The sequence below is a fragment of the Dreissena polymorpha genome, chromosome 2 (genome assembly GCF_020536995.1).
Source record: "Dreissena polymorpha isolate Duluth1 chromosome 2, UMN_Dpol_1.0, whole genome shotgun sequence".
NCBI classification, from domain to species: domain Eukaryota; kingdom Metazoa; phylum Mollusca; class Bivalvia; order Myida; family Dreissenidae; genus Dreissena; species Dreissena polymorpha.
Window position 1 is genome coordinate 40,900,620 of NC_068356.1, and position 23,527 is coordinate 40,924,146.

The window sequence follows — 23,527 nt, forward strand, 5'->3', positions numbered from 1 at the left end:
GAGCGTTATAGAGACTTTAAGGTCATGTAACATGCGAGACAACACTTCTAAATATTGCATTTCAGTTTACAGTAGTTACTCCCCTTTGACTATTAATGTTTTCATTATAATACAGTGTATTTTCTAGAGGGCACATTTCTTTTCCGATTTTCATGAAACTTGGTCAGAAGCTTTGTCCCAATGATATCTCGGTTGAGTTCGAAACTGGGTCATGCTGGATCAAAAACTAGGTCACTAGGTAAAAAAAACAAAACCTTGTAAACACTGTAAAAGTCACATTTCATGCCAAATCTTCATGAAACTTTGTCAAAATGTTTGTCTTAATGATATGTTGGTTGAGTTCAAAAGTGGTTCTGGTCTGTTGAAAAACATGGCCGCCAGTGGGCGGGGCAGTTTTCCTTATTTGGTTGAGATACCTTGTAAACACTCTAGAGGCCACTTTTTTTTCAATCTTCATGAAACTTGGTCAGAAGATTTGTCACAATCTCTATTAAGTTGGAAACTGGGTCATGCTGGGTCAAAACTAGTTCACAAGGTCAAAAAAAAGAAAAACCTTGTAAACACTATAGAAGTCACATTTCATGCCCAATCTTCATGTAACTTTGTCAAAATGTTTGTCTTAATGATATGTTGGTTGAGTTCAAAAGTGGTTCTGGTCCGTTGAAAAACATGGCCGCCAGTGGGCGGGGCAGTTTTCCTTATTTGGCTATAGAGAAACCTTGTAAACACTCTAGAAGTCACAATTTTTGCCCAATCATCATGAAAGTTGGACAAAACATTGGTTTTATTGATATTTTTGACGACTTCGAAAATGGTCCAGATCGGTGAAAAACATGGCCGCCAGTGGGCGGGGCATTTTTCTCTATATGTATATAGTGAAAACACGGAACACATGGGGGGGGGCAGTTTTCTTGTATTTATAGAGTAAAAAAAGCTTGGGAACACTCACATTTTTTGCCCAATCATCATGAAACTTGGTGAAATGATTGGTTTAATATATATCTCAGATGAGTTCGCAAATGGTCCCAATCGGTAAAAAAACATGGCCACCAGGGGGGGGCGGGCAGTTTTCCTTACGTGACTAGAGAGAAATCTTGTGATCGAACACTATAGAAGTCTCATTTTTTGCCTAATCATTGTGAAACTTAGTCAATACATTGGTTTTATTGATTTCTCTGGCAAGTTGGAAAATGGCTCAGATCGGTGAAACACACTTTTAAGCTCACCTGATTGCTCAGGTGAGGTTTTAGAATTGGTCTTTGTCCGCCGTCCGTTCATCCACATTTGGTTTGTAAACACTCTAGCATTCACACTTCTTAAGCATTCTTTATAAAAGTTGCCGAAAGATCTCAGTCAAGTTTGATAATGAGCAAAATCACATAATTAATGCCATAATTATTGCCCTTAGATTTCCAAATTTTCATTATATTATACAAAATCCTTGTAAACACTCTAGAGGTCACAATTTTGTTTCAGATTTTATGAATCTTGGTCAAAATATTTATTTTTGTAAGCAAAGTTTGATGTTTGGTAAGGGGGGTCAACTCAAAATATAGGTCACCAGGTGAAATCTTGCAAAAACAAAAACACTCCATACGCCAGAGTTTTGGTTCAATAATGATGAAACTTGACCAGGATGTTTGTCTGGACAATATCTAGGGCAAGCTTGACGTTTGGTAAAGATTTAATGAACCGACTCCTCTCAGGTGAGCGAACTATGGCCATCTTGGCCCTCTTGTTTCTTTTGCATCTAGGTTTATTTTTGTGGGATAAACTTTGGACATTTTTTACAGTATTTATGGCACTTGTCTAAAATTGTGTAACACATTCCAGTTTATCTCAAATTTTTATCTATTTAAAGGAGATTTCCTGCAGCGAACATTGCCAGGCAGTTTGTACCAAGACAGTTGGCCCAGCCTGTTTGTTGCTCCTGCTGGTGTTGTAAGTGATCTCCATGTGGACACTTTCGGCTCTAACTTTTGGATGGCCCTTTTTCAGGGACGTAAAAGGTATGCTTTGGATTTTTTTACAGTGAACATTGGGCTAATTGTTTAACAATTAAATTGTTAAATTGTTTTATTAAATATTGACATTTTGTGTTGTGTTGTGTGGAACTAATATGTTTCATGATATGCATTTGTCTAAATGTGTTGTATGATTTAGTGAGAAATTGTAACAGTTGTAGCAACATTCCATGTTTATATCATCTGTATAGCTATGATTACATGTTCCAATTCAACTCTCAATTTGTTTGTATCAAATTATGTTGCTATTAAGATTTTCATTGGTTGATTTCTTTTCAAACAGAGTGTAACTTTTCAGTGTAGTATAAATTTCCTATGACCATGTTACCATTAAAAATTTTCCTGTTTCAAATTAAATTTCCAGGTAGGAGTAAAAAACTGTCATATCTGCTAAAAATGTATATATAAGTTACACACGTTTTTCACTCAAGCCATAGATGAGACATGCTTTGAGAAAACAAGGCCTAACTCATATGTGTAAAGTATCGTCCTAGATGAGTCTGTGTAAAGTATCGTCGTAGATGAGTCTGTGTAAAGGATCATCCTAGATGAGTCTGTGTAAAGTATCGTCGTAGATGAGTCTGTGTAAAGTATCGTCCTAGATGAGTCTGTGTAAAGTATCTTCGTAGATGAGTCTGTGTAAAGTATCGTCCTAGATGAGTCTGTGTAAAGTATCGTCGTAGATGAGTCTGTGTAAAGTATTGTCGTAGATGAGTCTGTGTAAAGTATCGTCCTAGATGAGTCTGTGTAAAGTATCGTCGTAGATGAGTCTGTGTAAAGTATTGTCCTAGATGAGTCTGTGTATAGTATCGTCCTAGATGAGTCTGTGTAAAGTATCGTCGTAGATGAGTCTGTGTAAAGTATCTTCCTATATGAGTCTGTGTAAAGTATCGTCCTAGATGAGTCTGTGTAAAGTATCGTCGTAGATGAGTCTGTGTAAAGTATCGTCCTAGATGAGTCTGTGTAAAGTATCGTCCTAGATGAGTCTGTGTAAAGTATCGTTCTAGATGAGTCTGTGTAAAGTATCGTCGTAGATGAGTCTGTGTAAAGTATCGTCCTAGATGAGTCTGTGTAGAGTATCATCCTAGATGAGTCTGTGTAAAGTATTGTCCTAGATCAGTCTGTGTAAAGTATCGTCCTAGATCAGTCTGTGTAAAGTATCATCGTAGATGAGTCTGTGTAAAGTATCGTCGTAGATGAGTCTGTGTAAAGTATTGTCGTAGATGAGTCTGTGTAAAGTATCGTCCTAGATGAGTCTGTGTAAAGTATCGTCGTAGATGAGTCTGTGTAAAGTATCGTCCTAGATGAGTCTGTGTAAAGTATCGTCCTAGATGAGTCTGTGTAAAGTATCGTCCTAGATGAGTCTGTGTAAAGTATCGTCCTAGATCAGTCTGTGTAAAGTATCATTCTAGATGAGTCTGTGTAAAGTATCGTCCTAGATGAGTCTGTGTAAAGTATCGTTCTAGATGAGTCTGTGTAAAGTATCGTTCTAGATGAGTCTGTGAAAAGTATCGTCCTAGATGAGTCTGTGTAAAGTATCGTCCTAGATGAGTCTGTGTAAAGTATCGTCCTAGATGAGTCTGTGTAAAGTATCATCCTATATGAGTCTGTGTAAAGTATTGTCCTAAATGAGTCTGTGTAAAGTATTGTCGTAGATGAGTCTGTGTAAAGTATTGTCCTAGATGAGCCTGTGTAAAGTATTGTCCTAGATGAGTCTGTGTAAAGTATCGTCGTAGATGAGTCTGTGTAAAGTATCGTCCTAGATGAGTCTGTGTAAAGAATCGTCCTAGATGAGTCTGTGTAAAGTATCGTCCTAGATGAGTCTGTGTAAAGTATCATCCTAGATGAGTCTGTGTAAAGTATCGTCCTAGATGAGTCTGTGTAAAGTATCGTCCTAGATGAGTCTGTGTAAAGTATCGTCCTAGATGAGTCTGTGTAAAGTATTGTCCTATATGAGTCTGGGTAAAGTATTGTCCTAGATGAGTCTGTGTAAAGTATCGTCCTAGATGAGTCTGTGTAAAGTATCGTCGTAGATGAGTCTGTGTAAAGTATCGTCGTAGATGAGTCTGTGTAAAGTATTGTCCTATATGAGTCTGTGTAAAGTATTGTCCTAGAAGAGTCTGTGTAAAGTATCGTCGTAGATGAGTCTGTGTAAAGTATTGTTGTAGATGAGTCTGTGTAAAGTATTGTCCTAGATGAGTCTGTGTAAAGTATTGTCCTATATGAGTCTGTGTAAAGTATTGTCCTAGATGAGTCTGTGTAAAGTATCGTCGTAGATGAGTCTGTGTAAAGTATTGTCGTAGATGAGTCTGTGTAAAGTATTGTCCTAGATGAGTCTGTGTAAAGTATTGTCCTAGATGAGTCTGTGTAAAGTATTGTCCTAGATGAGTCTGTGTAAAGTATTGTCCTAGATGAGTCTGTGTAAAGTATCGTCGTAGATGAGTCTGTGTAAAGTATTGTCCTAGATGAGTCTGTGTAAAGTATCGTCGTAGATGAGTCTGTGTAAAGTATTGTCGTAGATGAGTCTGTGTAAAGTATTGTCCTAGATGAGTCTGTGTAAAGTATTGTCATATGAGACTGTGTAAAGTATCGTCGTAGATGAGTCTGTGTAAAGTATTGTCGTAGATGAGTCGGTGTAAAGTATCGTCCTAGATGAGTCTGTGTAAAGTATCGTCCTAGATGAGTCTGTGTAAAGTCCTAGATGAGTCTGTGTTAAGTATTGTCCTAGATGAGCCTGTGTAAAGTATTGTTCTAGATGAGTCTGTGTAAAGTATTGTCCTAGATGAGTCTGTGTAAAGTATTGTCGTAGATGAGCCTGTGTAAAGTATTGTAGTAGATGAGTCTGTGTAAAGTGTTGTCGTAGATGAGTCTGTGTAAAGTATCGTCCTAGATGAGTCTGTGTAAAGTATTGTCGTAGATGAGTCTGTGTAAAGTATTGTCGTAGATGAGACTGTGTAAAGTATTGTCCTAGATGAGTCTGTGTAAAGTATTGTCGTAGATGAGACTGTGTAAAGTATTGTCATATGAGACTGTGTAAAGTATCGTCCTAGATGAGTCTGTGTAAAGTAATGTCGTAGATGAGACTGTGTAAAGTAATGTCGTAGATGAGACTGTGTAAAGTATTGTCGTAGATGAGACTGTGTAAAGTAATGTCGTAGATGAGACTGTGTAAAGTATTGTCGTAGATGAGACTGTGTAAAGTAATGTCGTAGATGAGACTGTGTAATGTATTGTCGTAGATGAGACTGTGTAAAGTAATGTCGTAGATGAGACTGTGTAAAGTATTGTCCTAGATGAGTCTGTGTAAAGTATCGTCCTAGATGAGTCTGTGTAAAGTATTGTCCTAGATGAGTCTGTGTAAAGTATTGTCCTAGATGAGTATGTGCAAAGTATTGTCCTAGATGAGCCTGTGTAAAGTATTGTTCTAGATGAGTCTGTGTAAAGTATTGTCCTAGATGAGTCTGTGTAAAGTATTGTCGTAGATGAGCCTGTGTAAAGTATTGTCGTAGATGAGTCTGTGTAAAGTATTGTCGTAGATGAGTCTGTGTAAAGTATCGTCCTAGATGAGTCTGTGTAAAGTATTGTCGTAGATGAGTCTGTGTAAAGTATTGTCGTAGATGAGACTGTGTAAAGTATTGTCCTAGATGAGTCTGTGTAAAGTATTGTCGTAGATGAGACTGTGTAAAGTATTGTCATATGAGACTGTGTAAAGTATCGTCCTTGATGAGTCTGTGTAAAGTAATGTCGTAGATGAGACTGTGTAAAGTAATGTCGTAGATGAGACTGTGTAAAGTATTGTCGTAGATGAGACTGTGTAAAGTAATGTCGTAGATGAGACTGTGTAAAGTATTGTCGTAGATGAGACTGTGTAAAGTAATGTCGTAGATGAGACTGTGTAAAGTATTGTCGTAGATGAGACTGTGTAAAGTTATGTCCTAGATGAGTCTGTGTAGTCAGGCTTATCAGAAACAACACTTTCCGCGTAAACTGGACTTTCACTAAATGTGTCTTTAAGGTGGACCTTCTTTCCGAAGTCCGATACATCCCTCCTGTACCCGGTGTTCAGCACCCCCTGGGGCTGTGACCCCAACTTCAGCATTGACCTGTCCAGCCCGGACATGAAGCAGTTCCCGTTGTTGGCCCAGACCAGTCCTATTCAGTGTGTGCTGGAACCTGGTATGTCGTTGGGCATTTAAAATCGTAATATCTCATTAAGCCTCAGTCGGGGAATACTGGGGTTAGATGCACGTGCAGTCTGCACAGGCTAATCAGGGACAACACTTAATGCTTTTATGGTATTTATGCCCCCCCCCCCCCCCCCCCCCCCTTGAAGAAGAGGGGTAATGTTGTTTTGCACATGTCGGTCCATCCGTCCCTCCGTCCACCAGATGGTGTCCGGATGATAACTCAAGAACACTTAGGCCTAGGTACATTGATCATGACTGGCAGATGACCCCTATTGATTTTCAGGTCACTAGGTCAAAGGTCAAGGTCACAGTGACTCAAAATAGTAAAATGGTATATTGTTTTGCACATGTCGGTCCGTCCGTCTACCAGATGGTTTCTGGATGATAACTCAAGAACGCTTAGGCCTTGGATCATGAAACTTCATAGGTACATTGATCATGATTGGCAAATGACCCCTATTGATTTTCAGGTCACTAGGTCAAAGGTCAAGGTCACAGTGACTCGAAATAGTAAAATGGTTTCCGGATGATAACTCAAGAATGCTTTGGCCTAGGATCATTAAACTTCATAGGTATATTGATCATGACTGGCAAATGACCCCTATTGATTTTCAGGTCACTAGGTCAAAGGTCAAGGTCACAGTGACTCGAAATAGTAAAATGGTTTCCTGATGATAACTCAAGAATGCTTATGCCTAGGATCATGAAACTTCATAGGTACATTGATCATGACTGGCAGATGACCCCTATTAATTTTCAGGTCACTAGGTCAAAGGTCAAGGTGACTCGAAACAGTAAAACGGTTTCCTGATGATAACTCAAGAATAATTAGGCCTTGGATCTTGAAACTTCATAGGTGCATTGATCATGACTGGCAGATGACCCCTATTGATTTTCAGGTCACTAGGTCAAAAGTCAAGGTCACAGTGACAAAAAACGTAATCACACAATGGCTGCCACTACAACTGACAGCCCATATGGGGGGCATGCATGTTTTACAAACAGCCCTTGTTTTTGTTTGAAAGAAGTATCTTCTTAGCAAAAATTCAGTTAAGCTGTATCTGCAATCTGCTCTGGCTTATCTGAGACAGCATTTCTTGCTGTTTTTCCAGAGTCTCCTTTTCCTTTAATATCTCAAATGAAATAACTGTTATGATGAATATTTTCAATTTCATGCTGGAATAGATTCAAAGATTGAAGAAAATCTCACAAAAATACTGTTTCTCTTGCCATAATGTCTGTACCTATAATAATTATGTACCAGGGTTCGACACTAAGGCACGTCCGACAGACATTGTCTAGTAAGATCGGTCGTCGGGCTAGTAAAACTGCGGGCTAGCTTGTCCGAATGGTCGTACATAAATTAAAAAAAATCTATACTGATTCATATAACTATAAATAACTGCTGTGAAAACCTTTACTTTTAATCTGTAAAATTACTCTTGAATCCGTTATTTACGCGGAGCATTCACATGATTCATCGCTATTTTTAGACGCAAAGGAGAGCTTCCTGCAGAAATTGCTTGTTTCAATTGGTCAAGTTGTAATGAATATTAATGATTTTCTGCAGTGTCGTAAAACTGTAGAGCATGATTTTACGTCTTCTATCGAAAATTGGTATCGTCACTGTAAACATTTTTGTGAAGCAGACAAGATAATGTAATTTAAAGAATGGCTTTGTTCAAGTTCGGATTTTTGTCCGACAAATCAGTTAATGAAAAAAAGAATCCGACGCCTACCTGACACGAAACGTAAATATGAAGAAACAAGAAAACTTCAATTTTATCCTAGATGGAAAATCGAGTCAGTTCCCATGGCTTGAATTTGACGAAGAAAAGCAAAAAAAAGGGTTATTTTATTGTTTTACTATAAGCATAAAAAATCTGGTGTTCACTGATAATTTACTGATAAATCCTGATTAAACAGTCACATGACACAATTGTGTTCATTTGCTATGTCATTTATGGTCTAGTAGACATCAGGTTCGGGCTAGTACATTTTAAGAGGAGCTGGTCCGAGGGTCTTGCTGTAATAAAAGTTAATGTCGAACCCTGTGTACAGTCAATCTTGTGCTTGCGACCACTTGAATAAAGCGACTTTTGTCTTATGCGACCACTTTAAATCCCGCCTGAGTGTTTTACCTATATTTTCATATTGTATTAAGCGACTTTTGTCTTACGCAACCAGCGACCGCTGATTTTAGTGTATTTTGATGCCCGAGTCTTGAATTAAGTGAACGCTTAAAGGTAAAAGTGGTAAATCTGTTGACCGTTCAGGGACAAATCAGTGTTGATTGTTTATCTAAGCCGATAACATGAACGATGACACCTTTGTTGTGATTTCACACCTGCCATTTTCCTTTGTCTCGATGACCGGTTCTGACCGGCGTTAATGCTGACTGCGTATCAATTTTTGGTGTCGAATAATACAGTGAGGTATTGCCAACAGTCTACGGGTTAAAGAGTTTACTATCTGGGATGTTAAGTGACAAATTTGATCGCAGATTTTATTGCAGAAACAATGCGTCGACGCGACAAACATTTTCACAGTGTTCTCGAGAGGTGTAAAAAATAAACTATTCGGTAACATGTAGCGAAATCTGTTCATTAAAAGATGTAATTGTTATTATGCAAATTAGTTTGTGTTAGCACATTTTCCAATCAGGCGTGTTTATTCAGTTTTTAATCAAGGTGTTTTATTTATTTCCCATGTACCATAATCGAGTCAGATATATATAAGCTGACATGCAGAAATTAAAATGTCAAAACAGAAAGTATTAACGTTAAATGAGAAAATTCGGGTATTGGAAGTGTCAAAGAGTAAAAGTGCACGTAAATTAAATCGCGAATGAGTTTGGAGTCGGAAAAACCCATTCTCCGTGCAAACCATTTACATTGTATTTAGAATTAGAGAGAACAAATACAACTTATTTTAAGTAAAAAACTATTTTATTCATTTTATTAGCTCATCTATTTTTTGAAAAAAAATTATGAGCTATTGTCATCACCTTGGCGTCGGCGTCCGGCTAAGTTTTGCGTTTAGGTCCACTCTCCGAAAGTATCAATGCTATTGCATTCAAACTTGGTACACTTACTCACTATCATGAGGGGACTGGGCAGGCAAAGTTAGATAACTCTGGCGTGCATTTTGACAGAATTATGTGCCATTTTTATACTTGGAAAATTGAAAATTTTGGTTAAGTTTTGTGTTTAGGTCCATTTTATTCCTTAAGTATCATAGCTTTTGCTTTCATACTTGCAACACTTACTAACTATCATAAGGGGACTGTGCAGGCAAAGTAATGTAACTCTGACTGGCATTTTGACAGAATTATGTGCCCTTTTTATACTTAGAAAATTTAAAATTTGGTTAAGTTTTGTGTTTAGGTCCACTTTATTCCTACAGTATCAAAGCTATTGCTTTCATACTTGCAACACTTATTAACTATCATAAGGGGACTGTACAGGCAAAGTTATGTAACTCTGACTGGAATTTGGACGGAATTATGGACCCTTTATACTTAGAAAATTGAAAATTTGGTTAAGTTTTGTGTTTTGGTCCACTTTACCCCTAAACTATCATAGATATTGCTTTCATACTTGGAACACTCGCAAACTATCATAAGGGTACAGTAAAAGGACAAGTTGCATAACTCTGGTTGTCATTTTTACAGAATTATGGCCCTTTTTTGACCACAACACCCTCACACTATACTATACCCCCCCCCCCCCCCCACCCCATCCCCCAATTTTTTTTTTTAAATGGTTAAAAAACACAAATATTTATTTTAATTATTTTATGTTTGAAATACCATCCAACCATCGCACCCAAGAATACCCCTACACCGCCCCCCCCCCCCCCCTCCCCCCACCTCCGAATTCCCCCCCCCCCCCCCCCCTAATTCCTAATTTTTATTTTTTTTTTTAATTATTTTTCTTTAGATCCTCTCACAAATGACCACCACACCCTCACACTATACCCCCCCCGCCCAACTCCACCTTCCCAAATTATTTTTTTTAAATGGTTAAAAACACAAATATTTATTTTTATTATTTTATGTTTGAAATACAGTCCAACCATCGCACCCAAGAATCCCCCCCCCCCCAAAATTTTGTTTTTTTCATTTTTTTTTCGCATTTTTGGAAGATAATGTCAAAAAAGGTCCACGCCCCCACACTATACACCCCTCTTCACTCCACCCCTCTCTCCTTTGTGATTGAAAATGAGAGTCCTTTCACCTTTAAAAAGAAAATAGATGAGCAGTCTGCACCCGCAAGGCGGTGCTCTTGTTTATATTTAGATTCATTTGATTAAAAAAGCAAAAATCGCTGTGTCAAAAAGAGATAATCCGATATCTGGATTTAAAATCAAATGTCCGCATTCATCACAAATGGCCTTTTTTTTAAATTAAAGACCATTTTATTAAGAGACCACTTTTGGTTACTCCCTTTAGTGGTCTCTAAATACAAGATTGACTGTACATGATAATCAGAATATGAAAGAAAACCAGATATGGCTGCTTGTCTTTAACTGTATTCAAATAAAATGGGGTTGTTATATTTTCAGGTGAAGTGTTGTTTGTTCCTGCCGGTTGCCCTCATCGAGTGGAAAATTTGGAAACCTCAGTGGCTATCTCAGGGAATTACGTTGACCTTTCAAACATTGACCTTGTGAAAAGGGAGTTAACTCTTGCTGGACTTTTAGATGAAAGGTCATGTGACCTACTCGAGCAGTTTAACAATCCAGATTTTCCCAGCAATCTGTGGAGCGAAATAGATCATCTTCCTTATGAAGAGTTTAAAGCCTGGGCAGAATTGAAAGAACTTTATGAGAAGTTTGACATAACATCAAAGACATTGAAAGAGCAAAAAATTGATGTTTTTGAACAAAAATAAAATAGACTTAAACAATTTTTTTTTTAACTAAATGTGTTCTATATGGAATGTTTTGATATTGTATCAAAGAGTTTGCGAAAATATTAGCAACAACTGAATATTATCTCACAACAGATAAAAAATTTTTATCAATTTGTTCCTTAAATGAAGGACACGACTAGATTAAACTTGAAATAACATAAAATGACCTGCATCATACAAAAATGGTTCTTATGCCATATGCAGCCAGCGTATAGTGTCTGCTAATTAGACCACGTAACCTTGCATGATTATTGCGGAGAGGGTGGCTCCTGACTAGACCTGACATGTGGCTTAAGGCCCATTTTAGCATGACCCCTCTCAAATTAACAATCAAAGAGGTTGGTGAGGAGTGATCATACTTCTTTACAAATTGCATTGTAACTTAGATTTGTGTTGTACAGTGTTCAATAAGATGGGCTTCATGTTATGGACAGGTACTTAGTTACTAGGTACCTGTTTATGTACATGTTCATTCTTTAGATGCAGAGAAAATGCTGATCTTAAAGCAATCATTACATTTAGATTTTTATAGACTTTGTAGGGACTATGATACATGTTCGAGCTTTAACAGCTTTTTGAGTTAAAGATGCTTGAGTTCAATTAGATATTTGTGTACTGTACATGAATTTATAAAAAAGTTTAATTTGCCAATAATTATGATTGAGAAGTAGCCGTGGCATTGTGAATATGGCGTCTGGCTAGCAAATGAAAGTTCATGGGTTTCTATCACCACTTTAGGAGCGTTCATTTGATCTCATCCAAAGATATCAAGTACTGGTTGTTCCCAAGCAACAGACTTGAGAGCGTCTAAATAGCCTAATTCTTTCATTTGTTTCTGTTCAAAGTCTGATAGAATTTAGTCAATACTAATTGAACTGTTAGAACTGCTGGTAATGTACTTCAGCACTGACCAAACAAAAGAACAGTAAAAAAAGGAAAACATGAAAAAGATATGTATATTATTATAATAATACAAGAAGCAGATGAAAAGTGACATAAATCAACATAAATAAATTGAACTACAACTCAATAATAAGTGGGTTAATGTCATTATGCTGATTACAAATGAGTTATGCGTAACAATGTTATATACATGTACCATAATTGATCTGTTCATTGTTATCAAACTAAATTTTAATTAACTAGCGTGAACATGGTGCTTAGAAACAGTTTAACCTCTTATGACCATGCTTATTTGAATTTCCATTAACAAACAAACTTTATGCTTTCAAAATAAAATTTAAGATATATAACAACATTCATAGAAAATGGGAAATGCATCACAGAAATACACAATTGTTCATCACAGCTTGAAGATTTACACTTTCTATAGGCACATCACAGATTATGATTTAATACATTTTTGTATGTAAATAATATATCTGAATATCAAATAAATAATAGGTATTTGAGTCATCACAGAGTCTTTCAAAAAATATTTTCAAATTTACCTGCTATGTAGTTAATTCTTTGTCAATTTTCACAAGAAATAGCATATCTAATTAATGTAGCAAAATGTAAATATTTGCAGTTAATAAGTATATATTTACATTACTAATAACTTAATAGCAGCTATATATATGCATACAAACAAAACAATTTATATTTGCATATAGTATCTACATTAGTTTGCCAAGTACTGACATAATTAGTACATTTCATCATACCGGTATGCGCAATGTTTTGTTTCCTTTTTATTGAAAATATCTACCAGTGAATTCTTTTAACAAAAATAAGGTCTCCAAACTTACATAAAAAAGTTATCAACTAATATCACAGAGCAAATAAATTTCTTATCTGAAAATGCAACGACATTCGAGACTTGTCAAACATATAATATGTTTTAAGAATCTTACAAGTGGTAAATTTGTGTTTATTTTTATAAAAACATGTCACATTTGTGTTATGGATATGTTTGCCATACACTGAGATCGTGAATTGGATCCCATATTATTTGGGTATCATTTTAATAATCATTACATAGACACCTCTGTGACCGACCTTCTGCTGGTAAATAGATTGAATATATAATACAGGAGACTCGGTCTGGGAAAATGGTGCTAAAGCATGTGCCTCTAGTGTCATTCAAGATTATGCAGTCCGCACAGGCTAATCAGGGAGGACAACTTCTGCTTTTTTTCATTAAATGGAAATCTCCTCTTGTGAAAAATCCAGATTAGGCGGGAAGTGTCATCCCTGATAAGTCCATGCAAACGGCACAGGCTTATCTGGCTTGATACTTTACAATCATGCATTAAGCCCTGTTTTGCCAGAATAAGGCTCGTATATACCATATAGGAGTATACATGAATGAGTATGATCAACCTGCAATATAAAGTGACAATACATATAGGTTGGGTTATGGAAGTTCCACATTTGGGCAGCACATTCAATTGAAGAGGAAGAATATAATACAACATAAAGTGATGATAACGCTAAAAGTGTATGTAAAAAGAAAGCAGCTTCATGCAAAAATGGGTCGCATGTGTTATTGGGCAGGGTCGCTCCAGACCAGTCAGTGCATTCAAAGTGTGGTCAGGAACTACCCTGTCTGCTCATGAGACCACAAAACCTTGTGTGACTTTATAGGCGACCATGTAGCTCCTCACCAGACTCCACAAGGCTCGTCTGGAGCTACACAATATGCATATGGCATAAGACACATTTTCGCATGACACTGATCAAATGTAACTGGAACATTTGTACAGCAACACATCTGAATGTTGTTTCCTGTTTAGATTTTTTTGCATATTACATACATCTTTTTTCAAAGAGAACATACTAGCTTTCTTAAAATACTGAAAATCTTGGAAAATCTTTTTGACTTAAATTGACAAGATGAAAAAATAAAATTCATGCACTTGAGATTAAAACAATAATAGTATTTGAATGATTTTAAATTAAATATAAACTAGTGCTAAGGGAAAAAATTCATTAATGTAAACCAACTTTACCAACTCCCAGAAGTCACTCCACAACTTATTAAATGACTTTTCTTAAACAGTTTATGGGGTACTTGTGTAGTTGAAGAAATAAGTGAGGCGATAAGTGTTATCTCGTATGAACACTGGTTGGTAGTTCTCAATCATGGCGGATATCTCATCACTTTCTGCAGCAAAGTGGTTGTCACTTTTACGGGCTGAAAACGAAGATACTTGTACATCATACCTGTGTTCTTTAACCCTTTCATTGCGGGAACCGAATTTTGAAGGCCTTTGCAAACAGTTTGGATCCAGATGAGACGCCACAGAACGTGGCGTCTCATCAGGATCCAAACTGTTTGCTATTTTGATAGTATTCTTTGAAAAAAATCGAAGAAAATGCTAATTTTAGAAATTCAGCAGACGACATTTTAGCAGACGACAAATTTCCCAGCATGCAAAGGGTTAATAAAAACATGGTCAAATATACAAGTGCAGAAATATGCAGACTGCACAGGCTAATCATGGATGGCAAATAAAGCACATGCATTAAACCCCCTTTTCACAGAGCACGGCCCAAAGGTAAAAATAAACAATTAAATGTTGTTGTTCTTATGTGTGGATATTAAACCTATCAGACCAGTGCCTTAATACTAATAGTTGCTACACTTCAGAACACCAATCTGATGTTTATTGGCAAACAACAATAACAAAAATAAGTGCTTTGTCAAACAGTGCAGCTTTTCTGTACAAGGTTAATAATGTTGCTTGAATATGGTCTCCATTATTTTTTTTAACCAAGATTCAGGACTTTTTAGTTTGGTCTCCATTATTTTCATTAACCCAGCTTCAGTACTTTTTAGTTAAGTACCACTATCAAGGTCTAACAAAAAACTGAAATTACCTTCTCTTTCCTATATCCAATCCAATATATTTAATTAACCTAGCTAAAGTACTTTTGAGTTGTTGTAGGATCCAGATTCTTTTGTTTTCACTTATTTCTGTTACCAAAAAAACACAATCTTTTTTCAGACAAGAACCCGGCAATAATGTAAACATGAACCTTAATCCAAATACTGAGTATCTTGCGTTCTTTTTGAGTTATTCCAGAATCCAGGTTCAGACGAACGGACAGACAAATTGACACACGGACGGACATAGAGGTACACCTAAACTAAACAATATTCCTTCAATTACTGTTGATTCTTATATTTATTAAAGGCTACCATAAGCGATTCTCACATTCTAAAGCTTACCTTCTGCAACCAGAAAGTTGGCAAAGTACTGTCCCACTTTTATAGCCTCAGGACCATGGTTGATATGATAGTTTGTGTTCCACTGAAAGCTGACTTTCTCTGGGTGAAACTGGGTTCCATAGAATGGATAGTGTTTAGCTATAAAATATATATGGACTTAATATAGAATGGATAGTGTTTAGCTGTAACACATACATGGACTTTATACAGAATGGATAGTGTTTAGCTGTAACACATATATGGACTTTATATAGAATGGATAGTGTTAAGCTGTAAAACATATTTGGAATTAATACAGACTGGATAGTGTTCAGTTGCAACATATTTATGGAATTAAAGGAATGGACAATTTTTAGCTATAAAAAATACATGGACTCCATGTTAGCTGAAAAAGTATATGGTTTGCAACAATGAAAGTTTGTAGCTGCAAACACATACAGTGAGTTCATTGAAATATAGTGTCTAGCTGTGGAACATATATGGCATGGAGTGGAAAGTGTTGTGCTTCAAAAACATATATGGACTCCAGTAAATGGATAGTGTTTAGCTAGAAAACATACATTGACTCTACAGATAGATAGAGTTAGGAAAAAAAAATGCAACCATTAAGAGGATAGAATTTTGGTGTAAATGAAAAATAGAAATAAAACAAATTTGATCAGTTATTTTATAACACTAGTCACAGATCAGTAATTTTCCAATAAATACACACAAAAAATGAAGACAACCTTTCATATACCTTCAAATGATGACACAAATCTCTTGCCATGCACATCAAGATTGGTGGATAGAATATTGTAGAAACTGTACAAGCTATCTGTCAGCTCCATTGTCTGAGTAAAGAACAATGAACACTCATAAATACTTTTAAGTGTAATCCCATCTGCATCAATGGGAGAAAACTGATCTTGAACATCATCTGGCCATCTTTTTGGAATAAAAAGTATTTGCCCTTACATGTGATGATATCATATACTCAGCCAAAAGTTATCTAAAAGTTTGTAGCTGTATCTTCAAGTTTGTTGCTGTATCTTCTGAATGTTCTTATAAATTTTAAAGAAACAAATATGGACGAAACTGTTTTTGAACTTACACTTGTACTTTTTTAGCTCTTGCATGATCCAGTTTTTTTATGGACTATGCTTATCATTATATAGACAATACTCCAACTAAGCAGCGGCTTACCTCAAGTGTTATTCCATAGTGCTTACCTCAGGTGTTATTCCATAGTGCTTACCTCAGGTGTTATTCCATAGTGCTTACCTCAGGTGTTATTCCATAGTGCTTACCTCAGGTGTTATTCCATAGTGCTAACCTAAGGTGTTATTCCATAGTGCTTACCTCAGGTGTTATTCCATAGTGCTTACCTCAGGTGTTATTCCATAGTGCTTACCTCAGGTGTTATTCCATAGTGCTTACCTCAGGTGTTATTTCATAGTGCTAACCTAAGGTGTTATTCCATAGTGCTTACCTCTAGTGGTATTTCATAGTGCTAACCTAAGGTGTTATTCCATAGTGCTAACCTAAGGTGTTATTTTATAGTGCTAACCTCAGGTGTTATTCCATAGTGCTTACCTCAGGTGTTATTCCATAGTGCTAACCTAAGGTGTTGTTCCATATTGCTTACCTCAAGTGTTATTCCATAGTGCTTACCTCAGGTGTTATTCCATAGTGCTAACCTAAGGTGTTATTCCATATTGCTTACCTCAAGTGTTATTTCATAGTGCTTACCTCAGGTGTTATTTTATAGTGCTTACCTCAGGTGTTATTCCATAGTGCTAACCTAAGGTGTTATTCCATAGTGCTAACCTCAGGTGTTATTCAATAGTGCTAACCTAAGGTGTTATTCCATAGTGCTAACCTCAGGTGTTATTCCATAGTGCTTACCTAAGGTGTTATTCCAAAATGCTTTCCTCAGGTGTTATTCCATAGTGCTTACCTCAAGTGTTATTCCAAAGTGCTTTCCTCAGGTGTTATTCCATAGTGCTTACCTCAGGTGTTATTCCATAGTGATGGAAATTTTCTGTCACATTCATGGTGGATAAATACTCGTAGATATCCGCAGGTAAACTGCCATACAGTCTGCTACTTCTAAACCCTAAATGGACAAAAAATCATAACCAAAACTTCAAACGCCAAATTGGTCATTATCTGCTTAGGTACTACTAAAAAGTACCCCAGTGCTTACAAGTATATTTTCTGTACCCGAGGTAAATTGCAGTATACTTAAGAATATCCAGGATACTTTTGAGAACTACCTGAGCCAACAACCATTAATTGAGCTCTAGTAAATATTTGAATGATGTTTAAAGACAAAAACTCCTTGTAATATTAACAACACATTTAGCATTTAACAGAATGGACTGACCATTCACAAAGTCCAGTGGCAAGGCAACGTCCTCGGCTGAGGCGTTGGTAAGCAGGTTCTTGCCAGCCGTCAGAGCGGTCAGCAGCTGGAAACCCTGGCATGTACCCCACAGTGGGAAGTAGTGACCAGCATCGTTTGTCTATAACAGACATAAAGAATTGAGCCACACTCTGGGAAAACAGGGCTTAATGCATGTCCGTAAAGTGTTGTCCGAGAAAAACCTGTGTGGTCTGCACAAGCTAATCAGGAACAATATTTTCCGCCTGATATGAATTTAGGCTTTGTAGATTCTTCTTTTACACAGTAAGTGTCGTCCCTGAGTAGCCTGTGCAGACTGTACAGGTCAATCTGGGAAAACAATTTACGCACCTAAATTAAGACCCGTTTTTTCCAGACGGAGGGTCAATTATTATTTTATAATGATAAGCTTATAACGTGCTTCTTAGAAAATCTGAAACATTGGCTGCCATCAGGTTTTCTGCCTGCTTTTGAAAGATAATACACTCATCATAATCTGAGAAACATAAAATGAAAACTAGAGGTATCAACATCTTAATGTCATTAAACTGCACATGTTTGCTATATTTCACAGAATAAAAATACACCAATGTTTTTTTCACAGGGTTCTGTCAATACTGCTTTGAAGATGTGATAGTTCAGAAAAAAGGAATGAGCATGTTCATCTAATGAACAGCTCCAATACAGTTTGTCCTATACTAGATATCTGTACATTTATAAGAAATTTACTGCCAAATGTACAATTTATATTATCAGTAAAGAATGGGACTGGACTTAATGCATGAGCGTTAAGTGTCGTCCCAGATTAACATGTGCAGTCCGCATAGGCTCTTCAGAGATGACACTTTACACCTTAACTGGATTGTCACTTAGCAGAGACTTCCTTTAAACAACAAGATGTGTTTGTGAAACACTATGTCTCCCCCACATATTTGAGCTTTGACCTTGAAGGATGACCTTGACCTTTACCACTCAAAATGTGCAGCTCCATGAGATACACATGCATGCCAAATATCAAGTTGCTATCTTCAATATTGAAAAAGTTATGGCCAATGTTAAAGTTTGACGCAAACAAACCAACAAACAGACAGGGCAAAAACAATATGTCCCCCAGTATAGATTGGCGGACATAAAAAATACAATTAATGCTGAAAGTCGTATCCCTGATTAGCCTGTGCAGTCTCTGGGACGACACTTTATACACATGTATTAAGCCCTATTTTCCGGGAGCAAGACTCCAATATGTATTTCAAAAGACTGGCTACAGAAGCTAGTACATATGTGGAGGTTATTCTGACCTCTATAGCTTGTTTGTAGATGGCCTGGGCAGCCTTTGCCATGTAGGAGGATATTAACCCAACATCACCTCCAGGAAACAGGATTCTGGGAAACAAAAAAAACTGCTGTCTGCTCTTTTACATATGGCTTCAAAACAATACATTTTAGTTTCTCATAAAATTTTATGTGTATGTAACCTTAGACACATTGACCTGAAAATGTTTTTGTTCGTAGTTTTATACTTGGTTTTCTTTTGGACATGTTACTGATGAGTGTATTCATATATTATTACTATTAAAATATTTCTCAGCAAATTGAACTGAAACAATTATTAAACAAAATCACCCAGATCTTGTTTACAGTAACATTATGAAGGATATTGCTGATATGTATAAAGTATATACCCATTGAGACTTTGTACCATCTTTGAATAGTACTCATCATCTTTTCTTACACTGAAACAGAAAATGATAAATGATAAAGTTATCACAACAAGATATATTTAGTAGATGTAACTGTGAATACAATTTCAGCAGAATATAACATATATAATATTGAATAATTTATAAGGCACATCCGTTGCTAGTAGTTAATTAACAACATTTATTACATATACCAACAACACATTTGCACTGGCTTAATCTGCTCCACTGATCTTCATAAACTGTCTGCTTAACAGAAATGTGATTTTAAGGAAAGTAAATCCAACCCAGAAAAAACATTGTATTTTGAGAAATCACTGTGTTTTTTATTCTGCTGCCGTAGGTGACCATGGTGTGCAGTGGGAACCCTGTGAAGGCGAAGAATGTCATTACTTACAATACTGGTACAGCTCTTGCTCCTGCCATTTCAATGTACTGGAAGTAATCAGCACTGATGTATGTGTCACCATACTCCAAGTCATTGTAGTCACTCTCCTGCGCCAACACCCCTGCAAGCAAACATGAAGTTGGGCTTGTCTTAAAATGTAAATACACACATTGTAAAAACATGTTTGAATTTTTTTCTTGTTAATTTAAAAACATCCTATCTGATATAATGTTAAGAAACAAATTATAATATATATATAAAAACTACAATTCAAATTTAATATTTGTCAGAGTAGTCTTATGTTTAATGACTTTTGTGTAAGGGTCCTGAATTTGCTAAAAATAATGTTGAAGACAGGAATGGGGCATATACAACAGCAGCATATCAAAAGCAGATGCTTCATAAACTTTCCAAATCTTACAAATTATCGAAGAAGAAGACTTTCTATGTGCTGTAAGACTTTCTATGTGCTGTAAGGATATGAATAAACACCTTATATTATTAAGTATATAACATCAATGCTGACCCTAATATTCAAATCTTCTCACGACCAGAGCCAGGTGCCAGAAGACTGGAAGACCACACTTGTCACACCACTATTTAAGAAGGGAGACAAGAGTAACCCGTCCAATTATTGACCAGTCTTGCTGACATCAATCTGCTGCAAGATAATGGAACACATTATCCATAGCCACATGATTTGTTTCCTCGACGTCAATAATCTCCTCACCGATCAACAGCATGGCTTCCAGAAGAAGAGATCCTGCGAGTTGCAACTCATCACCACTGTCCAGGAGCTTGCAGCAGGCCTGAACATTAAACAACAAATAGACGCAATACTGCTTGACTTCTACAAGGCTTTTGACAAGGTCTCCCATTGACATCTATCAGCCAAGCTCCACCAAAACGGGATCAAGGGCAAGACTCTGGGATGGATCGAAAGTTTCCTCGCATTCCGACAACAACAGGTGGTACTCAACAGTAAGACATCATCTCCAGCACAAAAGACATCAGGCGTCCCACAAGGTACAGTCCTAGGACCCCTCCAGACCTGTTCCTAGTCTACATCAATGACTTGCCTGGTAGAGTCTCCTCCACAGCATGCCTCTTTGCAGATGACTGCCTACTATACAGGACCATCGGCTCCGTGGAGGATTGCAGTGCACTACGAGAGGATCTGGACCGCCTACAAGACTGGGAGCAGGACTGGCAAATGATGTTCAACCCAGACAAGTCTGAGATTTTTCACATCATCAACAAGCCATCAGTATGGGACCCACACACAAAGGCCAACATCAGCAAGCTCGAGAACTGCAAACGGAGAGCAGCCAGGTTCTGCACAGGTGACTATCGCAACACCAGCAGCATCACTGCAATGATGAATCAACTGAGCTGGGACACCTTAACATCCTGCCGCCAATTTACCAAAGCAGTCATGATGTACAGAGCCATCAACAATCTGGTAGATATCCAAGCCCAGCACTGATCCCTACATGAGTACACACCCGGGGCCACGCCAACAGATACTTACAACCATTCACCAGCGTGATTTCCTACAAGTTCTCCTTCTTCCCCTCTGGAATCCGACTTTAAAACAGCCTACCAGAAGGAGTTATGTAAGCCCCGTCCCTAGAGGTCTTCCAGACAAGGATGGGTGCGTTGCATGAGTAACTCTGGAGCAAGTTGATTTTAACCTGATTTTAACTGCACTGATGTTCCCTTAACGTATGTACATATTCACAATTGTGCGACTATGCTCCAGAGGGGCACATCACTTAATCCGGAAGAAGAAGTAAAAAAATCTTACCTATAATTGGTCGCACATTGTTCACAATCCCATAAACAGGCACCAATAGGAGAAGGAAACTGCAGAACTGTGTGACATTCATTGCCTTAAAATGCAGTAGCCATGTAAATAAACTCAATTATCTTTTTAAACGTTATTGTTTTAGTTTAGGCTTGAAAATCGATGAAAATGATAAATACGGAATCAAAATTTCTTTAATCTGAATCAAATAAAATATTGAGAAAGCATGTACAAATTAATTGAAACAATGTTAAGGTTGCTAACAGTGATTCTTTAATAAGCAGTCACCATTCAAAGGATTCTTCGGAAAAAACTGCACTTATTTTGTTAAATAGAACATTGATTGTGATTGACAGTCATATGAATGAAACCAAAACCGAAAGTTAAACTTGGATCTCTTGATTAAGTTTTTTGTTCCTGTTTTGAGACACATTATAAAGTTACATATTTTAAATAAAATATCAACCAAACGATCATTATAAATGTAGTTTTAAACTTTTTTGGAGGTTTAAATGTTAATATCTACTAGATAGAAAAAAATATTCAATTAAATATGTAAACAAGCACCTGGATGTAACGATCATGCAAGCGCCTGTCAAAAGACATAAATATTAAATTCAGTCAACAAATAACAGTATTCTACAAAGTTAAGGTGATTGTTTATTTTACGTGTTTTTCTAGTCATACTTAAAATAATATTATTTTTTTACTGTAGTATCATTACAAAAACATAGTTTTAATCCAGTTTCTTCAAATAAATCACAGATGTAAATGTATAGGTTGCATACCACTTATACATGTAATGTTTGTTTTCTTTTGCGTCATTTACAATACTTACATGAGACAAGTGCATTCTTCATGTGTTTCAATTTAAATATCCAAACTATTTATTTTAAAGAGTTTGCTTTCCAAAAATAAAGAATATTGATGTAAAACATTTTTTTCAAAGGTGCTTTTTAAAATGTCTGTCGCCGGGTGGTGAAAAGTGTGCAGCCAGTCCGGGACTCGAACCCGGGACACCTCGCTTACAGGGCAAATGCTCTCCCGACTGAGCTAACCGGGCCGCCACACATCCTTCCACTAATCCCGTTTAAGTTCGGTACCGTGACATTCTCCCCTGCCAAGTTGGAATTCGTCCTCGAATTCGAGACAGAGAACAGTATATAACTGATCTCGACGAACCCACGGGCAAGTTCTATGGAGAACTGCAAGTGTCACGGTCCCCCGTTGGGCGCCATTGTCATGGGGTTTTTTCTTGTTGTATAGATTCAGTAATTTGGGCAATCAAGGATAACTGTAACACATGGAGATCACTTTATTCCTCAACTTCACACTAAGTGTGATGAAAGTGTTATGAAGAATAGTGGTCATGGTATGTTCACTCATGCGTAACAGGCTGATCACAATGGGATTAGTACTGGGGAATGATGATTTGTTAAATTGATCTTAAGCCTTGATCGCCCAACTATTAAAACACTGTAACTGTAAATGTTACCCTATGACATGTCTACATACTAATAGTAATAGCATATTTATCCGTTACGTATTCCGTAGTATTGGCCCTCTTAATGAAAACATCTAAATATTTTAAGTGAAAAGATTGAAAAATATACATGTTTAATCAGGGATCATATTTTTTTCGGTTTTGTCGGTCCTAGACCGATTGGGGTCATGAAAGACCGATTGAAAATCCCAAACAGTCGGTCCGATTCTGTTTGCTATTAAAATTCCCATGTCATGAAATCGATTACACAGTGTACATGCTAACACACCCTAATGACATTCTTATCTCGATTAGGTGTGATAAACCATTCGCTGCAGTCTCTAAACCGGTCATGACCGGTTTATTGCACGTCAGACCAAGAATCAAAAACTTGTGAACAGCGGATTAAAGACGCATCCGAAAAGACGCGTCTGAATGCACGCGCCGTAACTAAAGAAA

At 36.9% G+C, this 23,527-nt stretch overlaps 3 protein-coding genes and 1 non-coding gene across 11 annotated transcripts in view; 1 reads left to right on the forward strand and 3 right to left on the reverse strand.

The window, feature by feature from the left end:
• Positions 1 to 11,118, forward strand: part of LOC127866718 (lysine-specific demethylase 8-like) — a 32,130-nt gene extending 21,012 nt beyond the window's left edge. For all 6 annotated transcript variants that reach the window (XM_052407469.1, XM_052407467.1, XM_052407471.1 and 3 more), the window contains 3 exons: positions 1,862 to 2,009; positions 6,040 to 6,200; positions 10,778 to 11,118. In XM_052407469.1, coding sequence (XP_052263429.1) covers positions 1,862 to 2,009; positions 6,040 to 6,200; positions 10,778 to 11,106 — 638 coding nt within the window. In that variant the 3' untranslated portion in view covers positions 11,107 to 11,118. The remainder of the gene's footprint in view (positions 1 to 1,861; positions 2,010 to 6,039; positions 6,201 to 10,777) is intronic.
• LOC127866716 (protein lin-54 homolog) overlaps positions 1 to 23,527 on the reverse strand; it is a 138,135-nt gene that overhangs the window by 56,775 nt on the left and 57,833 nt on the right. The window lies entirely within an intron of this gene.
• Positions 12,072 to 22,206, reverse strand: LOC127866722 (gamma-glutamyl hydrolase A-like). Of its 3 annotated transcripts, none has more exons than XM_052407481.1 (10): positions 22,153 to 22,206; positions 21,586 to 21,670; positions 19,788 to 19,899; positions 19,373 to 19,423; positions 18,989 to 19,073; positions 17,673 to 17,811; positions 17,296 to 17,402; positions 16,044 to 16,137; positions 15,305 to 15,442; positions 12,072 to 14,266 (listed from the first exon to the last, which is right to left on the reverse strand). In XM_052407481.1, the coding sequence occupies exons 1-10, from the start codon at positions 22,189 to 22,191 to the stop codon at positions 14,133 to 14,135; spliced, it is 984 nt and encodes a 327-aa protein (XP_052263441.1). In that variant the 5' UTR covers positions 22,192 to 22,206; the 3' UTR covers positions 12,072 to 14,132. The 3 variants fall into 3 exon arrangements, with proteins under 3 accessions (XP_052263441.1, XP_052263442.1, XP_052263444.1); XM_052407482.1 differs by lacking the exon at positions 22,153 to 22,206 and adding an exon at positions 21,874 to 22,015; XM_052407484.1 differs by lacking the exon at positions 22,153 to 22,206 and adding an exon at positions 21,850 to 22,002.
• Trnat-ugu (transfer RNA threonine (anticodon UGU)) lies at positions 22,574 to 22,648 on the reverse strand. Its single transcript has one exon. It is a non-coding gene; the product is annotated as a tRNA-Thr (tRNA).

Coding starts and splice junctions, on each gene's coding strand:
- LOC127866722 (XM_052407481.1), bottom strand. CDS start 22,191: ATGTCTTTTGACAGGCGCTTGCATGATCGTTACATCCAG. Junction 17,403..17,672: donor GCCACTGGACTTTGTGAATG/GTCAGTCCATTC, acceptor TTGTCCATTTAG/GGTTTAGAAGTAGCAGACTG. Junction 15,443..16,043: donor ATTTGTGTCATCATTTGAAG/GTATATGAAAGG, acceptor TATATTTTATAG/CTAAACACTATCCATTCTAT.